At 37.2% G+C, this 16,907-nt stretch overlaps 1 protein-coding gene across 2 annotated transcripts in view; it reads right to left on the minus strand.

Moving 5' to 3' along the window:
* Positions 1–16,907, minus strand: part of SLC17A1 (solute carrier family 17 member 1) — a 73,939-nt gene that overhangs the window by 27,702 nt on the left and 29,330 nt on the right. Inside the window, exons 4-10 of one of the 2 annotated variants that reach the window (XM_059940706.1) lie at positions 15,484–15,717; positions 15,310–15,397; positions 14,883–14,969; positions 8,999–9,117; positions 8,734–8,895; positions 7,590–7,722; positions 7,351–7,498 (exon numbers count right to left, since the gene is read on the minus strand). In XM_059940706.1, coding sequence (XP_059796689.1) covers positions 7,351–7,498; positions 7,590–7,722; positions 8,734–8,895; positions 8,999–9,117; positions 14,883–14,969; positions 15,310–15,397; positions 15,484–15,717 — 971 coding nt within the window. The remainder of the gene's footprint in view (positions 1–7,350; positions 7,499–7,589; positions 7,723–8,733; positions 8,896–8,998; positions 9,118–14,882; positions 14,970–15,309; positions 15,398–15,483; positions 15,718–16,907) is intronic. The other variant, XM_059940707.1, reaches the window with a different exon arrangement.

Raw genomic sequence — 16,907 nt, forward strand, 5'->3', positions numbered from 1 at the left:
TTCATTGTTTCCTTTTTCATTTTAGCAATAGAACCCCTGGGTTTTCAGTGATAATAGGGCCCCTTATGCCTTTGGGAGCCCTTGTTACTTTTGCCTTCATAATCACCTTCCACCATAAAAGATACTTACAATTTTATTTTATGACTCTGTCTATGTGTTGCAGAATTTTTCAATTTCATCTAAATTGTCAGATTTATTGGTATGAACTTGTTTATAATATTCTGTTATTTTATTTTGTGCTAAGAGTTATTACAATACACCCTTTTCCATCTCTTATGTTGATAATTTTTCCCTTTTTCTTGATCAATCTTCTTTATTTCACTAATTTTATTAATTTACAAAGAAGCAACTTTTGATATTGTTGGCTTTACATATCATTTTTTTGTCCTACTCTTCATAATTTCTTTCCTTCTACTTTCTTTGGGTTTAATTTGCTGCTTTTTTTCCCTACCTATAATACCTGAGATACAAACATGATTATTGATATTAAGACTTAATTGTCTTTCAGTATATATGTTTAAAGCTGTACATTTCTCTGGGCATGATTTTAAATGCATCCCACATGCTTTGATATGTCATATTTCATTGTAATTTAAAATATTTTCTAATTTCAAATGCGATTTCTTCTTTGACCTAAACATTAGTTTCAAAGCAATGGGAGTTACCTATCTTTTGCTTTTGATAGCAACCTTAATTTCACAGTGATTAAAGAATGTATTCTGAATGGTTTTAGTCATTTAAATGAATTGCAGCTTGCTTTATGATCCAGCATATTGTTAATTTCAGAAAAAATGTCCCATGGGCAACTGAATGTGAATTCTCTCCTTATTGAGTGCAGTGTTCTACATATGTCAATTAGGTCAACTCTGTTCATTGTTGATGTTGTTGTTTAATTATCCATATCCTTACTTTTTGTCTACCTCTTTTTTGGTATAAGCTATTGAAAGAAGTGTGTGAAAGTCTCTTCTTTCATTGTAAATTTGTCTAGTTCTTTGAGTTTGCTCAATTCATGATGAGTATAAATTAAAGCTGTATGATTGGGTTCCAAAAGAAGTAGAATTCTGATATTTTTCTCTTTACCATTATGAAATATCACTATTTCTAGTAATGTTTCATGAATTAAAGTCTATTTTATTTGATATTAACATAGTTATTCCAGGTTTCTTGGGGTTAATATTTGTTTGGCATATCTTTACCCATCCTTTTATTTCATCCTTTCTGTATCCTCATGTTTAATTTGTCTTTTATTTGCAGCATAGAGCTGCATTTCCTTTTTTATTGAGCTTGACAATCTTGATACTTACTTGGAGTATTTCATCCATATTAATTTAATATAATTACTGATATATTTGTGATTATCTGCTCACTATTTATTTTCTATTTGACCTACCCTTTCTCATTGCACTTTTTTTCTTTCAGATTAATCCATTTTCATTTCATTTTTCCTTCTATGACATTATTTCACTATTCTTTTCAGCACTGAAGATATAACCTGCACTTTACTTAAGTTTATTATGAATTATACTTTTACTATTTTCATTATAATGCCAGAATATGAGAACATTTTTAGTTCTTTGCTTTAGTTCATCCTGTATTTTCATTCTTTAGTGTATTTTATTTCTATATACATTTCAACTCATAAGATACTCTCTGTTGTTTTAAAGATCAATGGTCTCCTAATTACACACATATTCACCCCCCTATTGCTCCTCAGTGCATCTTGCATTTTCAGGTTTCATCAGGCATAATTTCTTTCTGACTGAAAAATTCCTTTTAATATTTCTTTTAGTGAAAATCTGCTGATGAAAATTTCTGTTTGCCTGTCTGAAAACATTTTTATTTTGCTTTGATTTTTGAAGAATATTTTCACTAGGCATAAAATTCTAGGTTGGCATTTATTTTTCAGCATTTTATAGAACTCATTTCATTATCTTCTGGCTTTCATAGTTTCTGTTGAAAAGTCAGATGTCAGGCTTATTCTTGCTACTTGAAAGTAGCATGTCTTTTCTCTCTAGTTCCTTTTAAGATTTTTCTCTTTATCTTTGACTTTCAGCATTCTTACTATATATATAATATATATATATATATAAATTTACATTGTATCATGATTTAAATTTGCAGAGCTTTGTGCATGTGTGGCTTATGGTCTTTTACTACTTTTGAGCTATTTGGGGCTGTTTTCTGTTAAAATACTGCTTATGTCACATTTTATCTGTTTTTTCCTTTTGAGACTTAAGTACAGATTTGTTAGCCTTTTCACTTAATTCCGCATTTCTGCTAATTTCTTTATTTTCTATTTTTTTCTCTGTATGTTTCAATTTGGATTTTGTTAATGATGTTTTCCAGTTTACCAATCTATCTTCTCTTGTGGCTATTTGTTATTAAACCTATCTATGAAGATCTTAATTTCAGACATTTTATTTTCAGTTCTAGAATTTCCATTCGATTGTTTTTATAGATTCCAGTGCTGGTCAATTGTTTATCTTTTTGTCTATTTTCTTCAGCTTTCTCCCTGGCTTCTTGGGTATATTATCATAGATATTTTGAAGTTCATTTTGCCTGATAACTTTATTTATTTATTTTTTATTTATTTATTTATTTTTAATAAAGATCTGAGAGATCTTTATTATTTATTTATTTTTGGCTTTATTTATTATTTATTTATTTTTGGCTGCATTGGGTCTTCATTGCTGCGTGTGGGCTTTCCTATTTGCAGTGAGCAAGGGGCTTCTCAATGTGGTGGCTTCTCTTGTTGCAGATCATGGGTTCTAGGCTCACGGGCTTCAGTAGTTGTGGCATGCGGACTCAGTAGTTGTGGCACACAGGCTTAGTTGCTCCGCAGTGTGTGGGATCTCCCTGGACCAGGGATCGAACCTGTGTCCCCTGCATTGGAAGGCAGATTCTTAACCACTGCACCACCAGGGAAGCTCTTACCTGATAACTTTAATATCTGTATCATTTGTATGACTATATCTAATGGCATTTTATGGTTATTAATCAAATGGCCCTGTCCCTTGGCATGCCTAGTAATTTTTATTTAATGATGGACATTAAATAAAGAAGCTATAGTCTTTAGAATATATTGTATTTTGCCAGAAAAGATTTACTCTTTTTTCTAATAGATAGATTTGGAGGGGAGGAAATTGAACACTCTAACATAAATAGGGAATGAAATGAGATGAGGCTAGGCTTCAATTTTGATAAGACTCAGTTTACCTCTGGTACCCCCATTCCTTGAATATAGCCCTCCATGGTGTTAAATAGAGAGCTTGGTATACTCAGCTGGGTCCCTCCAGGCCCTGGTAGATCTTGTCTCCTTAGCACAGATGGTATGGGAAATTCTGCCATGTTTCTTATTGAATTTTAGCTTAGATTTTTTTTGCCCCTTACCCTATTAAACTTCAGAATTCAAAAAACATCTCAAGGAGAGAAACTGACTTTGTGTTTAAGTTCCCTTAATTTCCAATTTTGCCACTCTAGCCCTGTGCAACTGACAAATGCTTGGCTAATTTCTATGTCCAGAGCTGCAGGTTTCTACCAGGGCCAAAGCTGGATTATCAGCCTTTTGCCAATTTCCAGAATTGACAAATAGCCCCAAGGAAAAAATGGTGGGGAGTGTCAGCTCACCTCTCAGAGGTGCTAGCCTCTGATGTCTTTGGTCCTACTGGCTTCTGCTGCTGTCTGATACCTTTTAGTGAATACTCATGGTATTTTATCTGGACTTTTCCAGTTTTTCCCAGCCAGAATGTCAGTCATACACAAGCTGCTCAATCCCATGAGAAGGTTTACCAGTTTTCTCAAATTTTGCTTTATGGTTGTAAAATGTTAGATGCATAGAAATATCTTCTAGTGGATTAAAATAATTATAAAATATCCTTCTTTATCTCTAGTAATGTATCTTGTCTTAAAGTCTACATTGTCTGATCTAGTTTCCTTTATTTTACTTTTAATCTACTACATTTTGATTTTGCTTTTATTTCAATCCAGATTAACTTAAAATTTGGAAGAATTAGTTCTTTTATATTTCATGTTTTTCTGACACATTTGACTTAAAATGATCATCATTCTATTTTTTTCCCTTCTATCCTATCTTCCTTTATAATTTCACTCGATTTCTTTTTCATTAATGTTTAAAAAAATATCATTCCCTTTACACTTTTATTATCCCTCAGTAGTTACCTTAGAGGTTAAAACATGTATCCTCGACTTATTATGCTCTAATATAAATTAATATTTAAAAAATTCCCATTAATGAAAGCACCTTGGGACACTTGAATTCACTTATACCTTCTCATCTTATGGGCTATTTATTGTTATGCATTTTAATTTATATATTTTATACCCTATAGGGTATTATTGTTTTTGTCTTGTGAATTCAGTAATTACTGGATTTACTCTAATATTTTTCCTCTCCTTCTCTCTTCATTTGTTTCTATACCTCTATGTTTCATCTGTGATTATTCTACTTCTGCCTGAAGAATTCCCATTTAATAATTCTTTCACTGGAGGTCTGTTGCTGATGAATTCCCAGTTTGTCTGAAAAATGTTTTTCTATTACCTTAATTCTTGAAGGAAATGTTTGTTGGACAAAGACTTCTAGGTTAACAATGTTTTTTTTTTTTAACATGTTAGGAATTGGCTTCTAGCGTTCATAGTTTCTGTTGAGAAGGCAGTTGTCAGTATTACTATTGCTCCTTTGAAAGTAATGTGTCTTTTGTATACAGCTGTTTTTAAAAGAGCTCTCTCTTTTTTCACAGTTTTGCAATAACAAGTCTAGGTGTGGATTTGTTTGTATTTATCCTATTACTTATTCAGTAACTATAGCACCTTTAAAGACTATGCTCTCTTTTCAGATTCAGAAGTCTTTGGCATGCTGTGGTGGTTGGAAAGGATTTAACCTATTTTTACTTAAAGAGGTGCTTTCATTCCATTATTAGAGATATAACCAAAATCCCCAGTGTCAAGAGTCCTGAGTGCCACGACAATTACTCTGAAAATCATTACACATCCACAGTATGGAGCAGTTCACTAATCTGAGAGTAGCAAGGTGAGAGCGTTATATGCTCCATACCTCATGCCACCCAAATCCCAAACAGTAGGTATTTGATATGGGGAATGAAAACAACCTTGAGATTGTTTTAATGCAGGACAGTTTCCTGGACAGCTATTAGCTCTAAAATTGCTTATTCTTCAGCTGCAATAACCCATGGTAAAAGCATTTTGGAAGGGTAAATAGCTGCTGAAGTCGACTTTCAATTTAGTTGATTTTATATTTTGGTGTAATAATGATTTAGTAGAACCTAAATAAGATTCAGATACCTGAACTATACTTCAGTCCCACATGGGGGGAAATTCAAGGGTGGATGACCCATCCGTCAGTCAAAAATAATTAAAAGCAATTAAAAAAAGTTTTGGAGCCTCCCTTTAAGAATGTCGAGGGGATGACAGTGCCTGCTTAATGCCTCACACAGCATCTTTAGAATCCTCTGTGCTTTTCTACTCATGCTACCCACCAAAGAGATGGTCACTACATTCCCAGGTCTTCTCTGTCTCACTCAATTTCATTTCCCAAACAATATTCTCACAGAACCACATCTGTGTCTCCTCTTCTTCCTTGATGCCTTCATTATGCTCAAAAAATATAATCACTTGCCCTATTCCTCAGTTCTAGCAAAGACCAAATTCTCCTAAAAGGACAGTTGAGTAATTTATCCTCTAAGGGGACTCTTTTTAATAGGCAAGGGAAGTATATGGTTAGGAATATTAGGAATAAGTTTCATCCCCAACCATTAAAAAGTTTAAGCATTATAAATTAATATGTTTGTGACATAATGCACATATGCCCTAAATATTGAGGATGAATTAGCTTAGGAGACTAAGAATATTTCCAAATTGTCTATTAGTATATCTTCTCTGATGCTACAAAATTACCTGGCTAACATGGTATTTGCGCCCATTAGAATGATGCAACTCAAGTCAAGTTCTATGTTATCCAAGCCATTGCTGGCTGAGATATTTCCCATCTTAGTGACCAGGTACTGGTAAATAACACTAGTGAGGCATTTACTACATCTAGACGGCTCTGGAGGCAGACATATCTAAGTATGAACCTTCCCTCTACTTATTACTAATCATGTGACTTTACATACATTCATTTCCCTGGTCTTTTGTTTCCTTACCCACACTATGTGGACAATATTATCTCACATTGGGGCATAACAGGCACATAAAAAATACTCAATAAATGGTAGCTATTTATAATTTCCTTTATCTATTTGTATATACATTCTTAATTTACCTGTTTTTCAGAGTGCATATGGCTCAGGTGGAATTGTGTATTCTATATCAAATAATCCTTTTATGTCTTTATATAATTCCAAGTAATCAGAATACCTGCAGGCATTTTTAAGGAGGGTCTCAGAACTCAATAAATCAAATGGATACATGTCTTCATTACTCTGGCCTTCACCTAGTGTAGATCTGATGGGCAAGATTCTTTACAGAATTGTGACAAAGTAGATTATTCTTGGTTTATTTTTGCCTCTCTACCCCAGGTCACTGCTTTACAAACCTTCAAAGAATTGTGTTCATATTGGATCTATGTTCTCCAGAGCGTGCTAGCCCCATAAAGTACAATGTGAAGAGTGTCCCCTAGAGTTGTGCAAATGACAGAACTGCTTCCATTAGTCACACTTATTATATCTAAAAAAAGGCATAACATAGTAAAAAGAGGAAAAGTTCTTTGTCACAGAGATCTGGATTAAAATCCTAGCTAATATCCAAGCCAGTGGTGAGATCTTAGGCTGACAATTAAGTATCTGAAACTCAGTTTCCTTAGTTACAAAATAAATATTACTAACTGATGGCTTTTCTTCATGAGTAATAATATATAAACATGGTATAATAACAATTTTAATGGATCAGCTAACCGTTATACATGTTTGCTATGTTCCAGGCACTTTCTATGTACTTGACTATATTAACTTGTTTAATCCTCTTGTGAGGATAACTTTATGAGGTAAGCATTTTCTTATTACTCCCATTTTATAGGTGAGAAACATGTGTTGAGAAAGTAAGTAATTTGCTTGAGGAAAATGGTCATGAAACCCAATAGTCTGACTCTAGAATCTGTTCTCCTGATCACTGGACTATACTTCTTCATACACATGTGAGAGTTGCATACATTTGCATATATCATTTGGTATATAAATATTATTTAAGTTATATGTCTGACCTATATAGATGCTTCTTCAGAACTTTTGGCCTGCTGACCATCAATTCCAAAATACTTGAAATCTTAAAACTTTGAGAACTTGGATACAAGAAAGAAAGAGATTTTTAAAACCCTACCTGGGAGCAATATCCAAGACATTTATTAATATTCCACCCATACAAAAGCTTCCTGTTGCATTAGCAAGTATCAGGAAAATCATAGTGCCATGGAAGCTGGAACTCAGGTAAAGCAAGCACAGGCTGAAGAGGGCAGGCAGGAGAAGTCCTGGGGAGTGATTCAGACAACACAGTCAGGTGCATCCCAAAGATGGAGGTGAAATACCCCAAAGTGCTTGAATGTCCTGGCTGTTTCTTACCTAGCAAGGTGAAGAGTTTCCGGATGGTGAGTAGGCTGAGAATATTCCTGGACAGGAAGACGTCTGACATATGACCTGCTAGGATAGCAAAAATCCAGGCAAACAAATGGGGGAGGGAAGACAGCAGCCCATTCTGAGGAGGGAATGTTATTGTGAGTGAGTATAAGAAACAGGATAATCCCTACACTGAAATTCTGTATCTAAAATTTGTACTGTCATATAGGAAACCATCAGCGTACAATCCCAGAGTTACTTCTGGGGACACACTACCCAAGAGAAAGAGAAAAATAGTTTTGACGTCAGAAACAGTCATCACAATCTGCCTAGTTTTCTGCTGGGACCTGAAAGTCCTAGATGGTAGAGAGGAAAACTATGTTGGGAATGGGAAATGCTGTCTGTGGGGAAAATGATAGAGATGATAATGCTAACAATTGAAAACATGTATATGGTGCTTATTGTGGACCAGCTGCTGTTAGTTCTTGCAGCAAGTCCATGATCTCGTGGAAGATAAAATTGAATCTTAGAGAGCTTAAGTGACCTCACTGTTACACTGGTCCCTAGGCTGCGTTACTGGAAGTTCATTATAGAATGTCTCAAAATGGCAAGCCCAGACTCCATTTCTAAAGGAGTCTTTTCTGGTTATTATGGCATCAAACAACAGAAGGTTCCAGGCATCAGTAATTCTCCAAGTCAGACAACCAATGAAAGTGCCAGTCCTTTCAGAGCAAGCTGTGAGTCATGAGTTCAGAACCCAGGACTCTGCCTTTCCCCAGGGGAGAGGATTGGTATGAGCTGGAAAGGGTGGTAGAGCCTGGCCAACTGACTTTCAGGAAAGGATCCGACCCTGCAGGGAACAATGGTGTTGAGCCTTAAGGAATACATAAGGGTGATTATACAGGGAATGGGAGATAGGGAATCTGTGGGAATGTGGGTGAGTGTGGTATTGTTGTGGGAGTGCTAGACACCATGTCTACACCTTTTGTTTTGGGCAATGTTGACCTAATAATTGGAAATAGTGACGTCTCCAGGTAAAGAACATCAGCTAAGTAGTATAGGGGTGGGCAAGAGCTAGGACTAGAGTCATGGGAGAAAAGGAAATGGGTGCAAATTCCTTCATAAAGTGAAGAACAGAAGGTGTACTTACCTCTTTTACATTAATATGAAACTTGGAGTTGATAAACATTGGTGTATACAGACTCAGGAAGCTATTTGCCCAGAAAAAAGCAAAATTACAGAGGGAAATGACCCATAGTGGAGGAGACTTAAGCATAGCCTTGATGGGCAGAGATGGTGCACTTGAACTGACCTGGAAAGGAACCCATTAATCATTAGCACATTAGGACAAGATGGAACACATTTTATTTGGCACAGAATCTGGGAGATACCAAAGTGGAGCATGCGTGTTCTACCTGCTGGGTGAGGGCGGACGTGATGTATTCCTTCTCACTTTTGCTTATACACGGGTGGTCCTTTGGGTCCTCATAAAACAGAACGAACCAGAGAAGACTTAAGGCACAACCACAAGCACCTATTGGAACAGGACAAGTTAGAATTGGAATTGCTTCTGTCTATAGTGAGTTTCTTTTCCAAACTGGCATTTTTCATTATTGGTCTGAGAACCTAGACCTCCTCTTTTCTTTTTTGGAACTTTGCAACAAAGCTCACATTTTGATAGTTTTCTCTGTATCCATAGCTGCGTCTCTTAATAGAATGAATTTTACAGAAATGGTAGTAAACCCTCTGGCCTCTCCTGATCTCCTAACCTCTATTTTTCTCCACGCAGGACAGCTGGGCCTCCCTGCTCTTAGGCCATCATCTCTACAGATTCCTAATGTGTTCTACTGTGAGAGTATGGCATAGCTGAGCCCACACAGGGCTTGACAATCACCCAGTTTTGAGAGCTAGGCCTTAGCTATGCTCCTAAGATGCAGTCCAGGCCTTAGGGATTGCCCAAGTCCCATAAGAGTTTGCCAAATTATTTGTTGTTTTTCAGTTTTTTATACTAATGATCTGATCATAAGGAATCCTCTGTTAGGACAGGGAGTATGTAGTACTCAGTAGTCAGGCTTCCAGAATTGCATTCATTCATTAGACAAATATTGGTTAAATGTCCATTATGTACCATGAACCATTCTAGGTCCTGGGAATACAACAGTGAATAAAACAGACAAAGCCCTGCCTTCACAGACTTTAGTTTCTAATGGATGAGACAAAGATAATGAAAAGTAATTAAATAAAAGGTAGTAAATGTCAGTGAAAAGAGCTATGGAGGAGAGTTATGGGGAGAGGAAGGAAGGAGTACCATGTTCAGGGAAGGCTAGGACGTGGTTGGGGCACAGACACTCCAGGCAGAGGGAGAAATAAGTACCAAAGCCCAGAGTTATGAGGCCAGTGTCACTGGGCAGGGAGCAAGGTGAGGGTGGAAATGGATGAGGATGAGAGGTAATGAGATCAGACCATGTGGAAACCTGGAGCCACTGTAAGATCTCAGATGTTTACAACACACTTTAAGACAACATTAAAAGAATACTTTGACAATATACCATTTCCACCTCATTCTGTGACCTGAGAGCCCAAACCCAAGGCAAAATGTAAATGAAGAAAAGTGAGCACCTAATAAATACACATGCAATACATATATTTCTCTATATTATTGTACTCAACCCTCAGAAAATACATTTGATACTATTAGCTCTTTTTCAAAATAAGAAAACTGATGCTCGGAAAGATCTGCTTGCTTACCCAGGGACACATGATTAGTAAGTGGTAACTGACACTTAAGCATGGATTATATTGTCTAGGGAGGGAAAATAGCCCTAGAGGAGGAGGCTGGAGAAAAGCTTTGAAGAAAGACAAGAGTTAATGGCAAGTAGAAGAGGAGAAGTCTGCAAAGGAGACTGAGAGGGAATGGCCAGAAGGATAAAGTCCACCGCAGGAAGAACAGGGTCAGAGAGACTGAGATGAGAAGGAAATGTCCAATCACTGAGGTTCAGTGCATGGAGTCAGAGGCAAAGGCACAAGGGAAAGAAAGGTATTGTTGAATATGATTGAGAGTTCAGGTCAAATGTGGACTGAAAAACTTCCACTTGATTTATGGGCATGGAGCTTGGCCAGCATTTGGGAGGCATATAAGGAGTTTAGAAGTTATCACTCCCATCCTTACAACAAGGAAAATGTTGAACAAACTAAAAATCACTAACTCTTCTTTGATCCATCGGAGAATTGAGGTCACAGGGCAAACCACTGCCCTCCTGTTTCTAGAGAGACAAACAGGCAGATACAGAGAATTACAACTTCCCAGAACAGAAGCCCAGAAACAGAAAACTCCATTGGAACCAGTCAGTTCTAGGGTAGAAAAACCTAGCAATTGATGGCTTGCTTTAGGTTCAGTGTAGACAAGTTTGAGAGATGAAAAGTCTGGGGATAGGGGGCCCAGTCTTAAGAACACCCCTCACACTTTTGTGAGTTTTATCTCAAGAACACCTACCAGGTTCTCACAGTGAATATAAGAGAAAAATCCCTCCATCCTTCCAGGAGAGGAAGGGAAAAGTAGCTATTCTGAATTATGTCTAGAGCATTCTGTTCTTAACAAAAACTGCTCAAAGGGAAACTGTTTTACCAGAGCCTAACCAACTTAAGGGAAGGGAAATATCCAATTCCAGCCCCTTCTTCCTGTCTCACTTAAGGAGGGGAAAAAAAAACTGAGAAGGACTTGTGAAGGTCAAGTTCGGGGCAGAGGCTCACTAAAATACTGACACCTAATCACAGGACTATAGAACACTGTCTCCCCACGTACACACCTTACCACCACATCAAAAGTGTCCTGCATGTTACTGGGAATCCACCTAGAAGAACTGCACATCACAAACCTTATTTAAGAAGTCTCTAGAGAAACTCAAAGACAAGGAAAGACAAAAATAAAGACACCAGAGGAAGCTGTAGCCTATGAAACTTATAACTATAGCACACAGTAAGCACAGCCTAACCCCTAGCCAGAAAAACATAAAACCTCACACTAAAGGGCTATTTTTCTCAGTTCCTTTTACCTAGTATATCTTGTTAGCTTTCAACAAGAAAAACATGAGGCACACTAACAGACAAAATATGTAGTTTGAAGAGACAGAGCAAGCATCAGATCCAGACTGAGACACAGCAGAGGTATTGGAATGATCAGATCAAGAATTTAAAACAACTATGATTAAAATGCTTATGGAAAAAGCAGACAACATACAAAAACATGAGTAATGTAAGTAGAGAGATGGAAACGCTAATAAGGAATCAAAAGAAAATGCTAGAAATCAAAAACACTGTAACAGAAATGAAGAATGCCTTTAATGAGCTCACTAAGAGACTAGACACAGTCGAGGAAAAATCACTGAGCTTCAAGAAATGTCCATAGAAACTTCCAAACCTGAATTGCAAATAGAGTAAAAGAATAAAAAAGAACAGAATATCCAAGAATTGTTGGACAATTACAATAGTGTAGTATACATGTAATGGGAATATCAGAAAGAGAAGTAAGAGAAAGGAACAGAAGAAATATTTGAAGCAATAATTACTGAGAATTTCCCAAAAGTAATGATAGACACAAAACCACCGATAGAGGAAGCTCAGAGAACACAAAAAGGATGAATATCAATCAATCAATCAATTTACACCTAGGCATATCATATTCAAACTGCAGAAAATAAAAGAGAAAATTTTGAAAGAAGCCAGAGGAAAGAAAATGACCTGGGGAGTCGGGTTTAAATTTAGAATTCTTAGATTCCACTGGTCACAAATCCCTGGTCACTGATCTGGGACTTGACCTCTTCTGTTCCCACCCAGATCCAGTCCCACACCACTAGGGGTTTTGAATGGCTCTGTATAGAAATTCTTGGCTTCCCCATCATGCTCTATCTACATTCTCTGCAAATAGTTTTACCTGTCACCTCCCGGCCCAGCCTCAATTCAGTGAATGTGGGGAAGAGTCCTGCCAGGTCTGAAAAAGCCTTGGTTGTATATAAACAAAAAATTCTGGGAGTGATGATTAGAAGGAAGGTCATGGGCTCTGATGAGCCTATAATTTTGATGCCATAGACTTCTACCCTATGAAGAAGGCTTGGCTGGAGGGGGGCCAGAATGGGCTCACTACAGTGTAGAATCCAAAGCAAGGCCCCTCTTGCCTGGGCTTCAGAGCAGCTCTAGCTCTGATGGAAGCCATAAGTGATCTTGGCAAGGGCTCTCTTGATAGTAGAATGGGTCAGACACTTAGTCAGATGTAAGTTGAGGAGACAGTGGGTGGCTAGGAAATGGGGGCAGTGGGTGTAGACAGGTTGTTCAATAATTTTGACTCTTAAAAGGGAGGTAACTTGAAAGAGACGGCAGGGAAAGGGAGCCATTTTAGAGATTTGAGGAGAGTAGAGAAGTTTTGAGAGGTTTGAAATAGTATTTATGGAGAGAAACATGGCAGGACAGTCAGGCCCTTTTAAGTGCAAATGTAAGTGTATGGTTCAATTTGTTCTGGATGGTAATTTTCCCCAGCAATTATCAGCTGCTTAAAAGCAGGTATTATTTTGTTCTTTAAAATAGTATTGATTAGATTTATTTAACTTTATTGAGAAGAGCATTCAAATGGAACCACAAAACATCCGGGTTTTAGTTTGCCTCTGCCACTAACTTGGGCAGGTTATTTCACATCTATGGGCACCGTATGACTCACTGTAAGAGTTGTAGAGGCAACACCCAAATCCCTATACTGCTGCCATCTAAGTGATGGCACTCTTCCCCTATTCTAAGTGATAAGAAAAAGCAGATGGGGCAATTCATGGTAAAGCTGTTATCATAGTATAATGCATAGTCCCTTTCTTTGCGCTTCATAGAGCCACCCATGAGAATCGCAAATGACAAATGTTGCTGTATACATGTATATGATGTTGAAATATGAATACAACATGAATACTGGAGCTCACCCAACTTTTGATCAGCAATGTTGGGCAGCGTTAATTATTGAAAAGTTTTTCTTACATGGAGCCGAAACTTCACCTCCCTATAATTTCCTGCGTATTAGTTTTAGTTTTGCAATGCAGAGCAGGTATGCATTTCTCTTACATGAGACTCCTGCAAGGCATGTCTGCTCAAGTTTTCATTCACCAGGTTAGACAGTTCCAAGTCTTCCAGCCCTTTCCTGACATAGGGTTTGTGTAACATCACTATACTGACCATTACTTACTACTGATGATTAATGCAGTGATGAAGAACAATGAAATTGTGAGGATGGAAGACATGCCTCTGTCATTTGCTCACTGTGGGTATTGGGGGTTCCGTTTGTCCCTCTAGATCCACTCTCCACCCTTCTTTACCCTGCTTTGGCCACAGATGGCAGACTTGAATGAATATCAACTGGCCCCTATGTTCTCTGCTTTCCAGATAGATTTAGGCAGCAGAAAGCTTGAGCAGAAGATGAGAGGGAGAGAGTTGAATGAGATTAGGGTGTCTCTTTCTCTAGTTATCACCTTCCCTAGCATTGTCTCAGCTATATGCTCTTTTATGAAAAGTCATGGGTCCTCTCAAGGCAGCCATCTCTACAGGACCCTCTCCTAGTAGATTCCCATCGACTACACCCTTGCTTGCCCTTTTGGACCTGGGGATGGTATTAGCTTCCATTTTGCTAGCACCTGATTACTGCTCTATCCATTTGATTCTGCCACATCTTTATTTACCATTTTAAAGAATCACTTTGTAATAGATCCTTCTGAATTAAGCCTCTGTAATTTTCCTTACGTATCAAACGAGCACAATAGCACCCATCCACAGTCCCTTATCCACAAATCTGAAACCAAGATTTGAAAGCCACAAGTGAGTTTCTAACGTATTTAGAAACCCCAATCCTTTATAGTTTTTCATTTATTCCAATTTATGAGAATTTCAGGTTTCACTTCAGAAATTAATGTGTTTGATTATGAGATGATGCTCTAAATTTTGCTTGGGATGTTAAGTATAAATAGTATACTCATATTATCTTTGATCTATTCTGATCATCCCTTTCCCCAAGAGTTTCATGTAAGGGATATATATCTGTAGCATCGATGTTGTAGAATTGTGAAATTATATACAGTAATGCACGTATAGTTCTGAGCATGATGTCTTGCTTATAATAAGAAATTCATGAATGTTGACTGCTCTTTTTCTTCCTTCAGCGGGATTTATGATTTTTAATATTGCTAACTTCATATAAACTACTATATTCCATTTTTATTTTTAAGTTTTAAAAATTCTGAATAATGACTGGGATTTTTATAGAAAGAGACTCACCAAAAATATAAAAGACCATAGGCCATCCCAGGGAGTCACAGATGAATCCAGTTATAAGTAGGACAACACAGGGTCCTAGCAGAAGTCCTAATCAGAAGGCACAAAGAACACCCCCAATGAATGCAGGCATCTGGAAGTAGAAATAACGTAGTCTCATGGTAGCAGTGAACAATTTATAGTGAAATATTTGTAATAACATAACACCGAACAGAAGAAAATAATAAAATATTTGCTTTTCTCTCTTTTCTCTGTTGTTTGAGATAAGGAAGCCTCTTCTCCATCCCAGACAATTTCCATATCTTTAAAGTGAGGATGGTTTCCAAAGCCCTTGACAGTTCAAAACATACATGTTTCTTACAGCTCTAGGGCAGCACATGCTACCATGAGATGACAATGAGATTAAACATTCTAGGCCCGTAGTCATTACCTGATAAACTCAGAGAGGTAAGTCGGACTTGTTCCAAGGGAGGAGCCCACTTGATCCATACTACTTGCTGAGTTGTTAATGCTATCCCCTGAAAGAGGAATAATTAGAACATTTGATCTCCGACACTTTCTGTGAATTTAAACTCTTGGTTCAGTTTTTGTATTATCTTAATACCTGGAATAGTCCCTGGATTACTCGGCATATGATGACCAAAGCTTCTCCAAATTCAGCTGCCAGTGGGATAAGCAGAGTAAATAGAGAGCTGAGGAACAATGCAGAACCAACCATTTTCTTTAAGGAGTATATTCCAGATAAATATCCAGCAGGAATTTGGCTGATGAGTATACCGTAGAAGATGGAACTTAACATGATCCCCTGGATTTCAGTGCTCCAGTTATACACAGGGTTCTGAAAGGAAAAAGGAGACACATCGAGCCACTCTGCAGATGATTTTCTATGATGTTCAGGAATATGGGAAAACTGGTCTTCCAGCTTACCCCATGTAAAATAGCTGCCCTCTGCCTAATATCCTCTATTATGGGACTTCTTTATTCCTAATAACATCATTCTCTGTGTGTAATTACATTTTATCATCAGTACCCTCAACTATAACGAAAAGTCTTTGCAGTCAAGGGCATCATTTGTACCACCCATACCTGTCACAGCATAGACGCTTAATACTTGCTTTAAAAAAAAAATTTAGATATAATTGGCATATTATATTAGTTTCAGTTGTACAACATAATGATTCGATATTTGTATATATTGAGAAATGATCACAAGTCTAGTTAACATCCATCACCATATATATAGTTGTGATGAAAACTTTTAAGATCTACTCTCTTAGCAACTTTCAACTATACAATACAGTATCATTAACTATAGTCACCATGCTATATGCTACACCCCCATAACAATTTTTTTAAAGATTTATTTTGATGTGAACCATTTTTTTAAAGTTTTTATTGAATTTGTTACAACATTGCTTCTGTTTTGGTTTTTTGGCCGCCAGCCACATGGGATCTTAGCTCCCCAACCAGGGATTGAAACCACACCCCCTCATTGGAAGGCAAAGTCTTAACCACTGGACCGCCAGGGAGGTCCCTCCATAACTTATTTTATAGCTGGAAGTTTGCACTTTTTAACTCTCTTTACCCATTTTGCCCAACACCGCCCTCCCCCGAACCCCTGCTACTGGCAACCACCAGCCTATTCTCTGTAACCAGGAGCTCATTTTCATTTGTTTGTTTAGATTCCACATATAAACAAGATCGTATAGTATTTGTCCTTCCTTGTCTGTATTATTTCATAATACACTCAAGGTCCATTCATATTGTCGCAAATGGCAAGATTTCTTACTTTTTATGACTGAATAATATTCCATTGTATATATACACCGCATTTGCCTTATCCATTCATCCTTGGATGGATCCTTAGGCTGTTGTAAATAATGCTGCAATGAACATGGGGGTGTAGATATTTTTTCAAGTTAGTGTTTTTATTTTCTTAGGATAAATACCCAGAACTAGAATTGCTGGATATGGTAATTTAATTTTTAATTTTTTGAAGAACCTTCATACTGTTTTCCATAGTGACTG

The sequence above is a fragment of the Balaenoptera ricei genome, chromosome 11, assembly GCF_028023285.1.
Source record: "Balaenoptera ricei isolate mBalRic1 chromosome 11, mBalRic1.hap2, whole genome shotgun sequence".
In the NCBI taxonomy this organism is placed as follows: domain Eukaryota; kingdom Metazoa; phylum Chordata; class Mammalia; order Artiodactyla; family Balaenopteridae; genus Balaenoptera; species Balaenoptera ricei.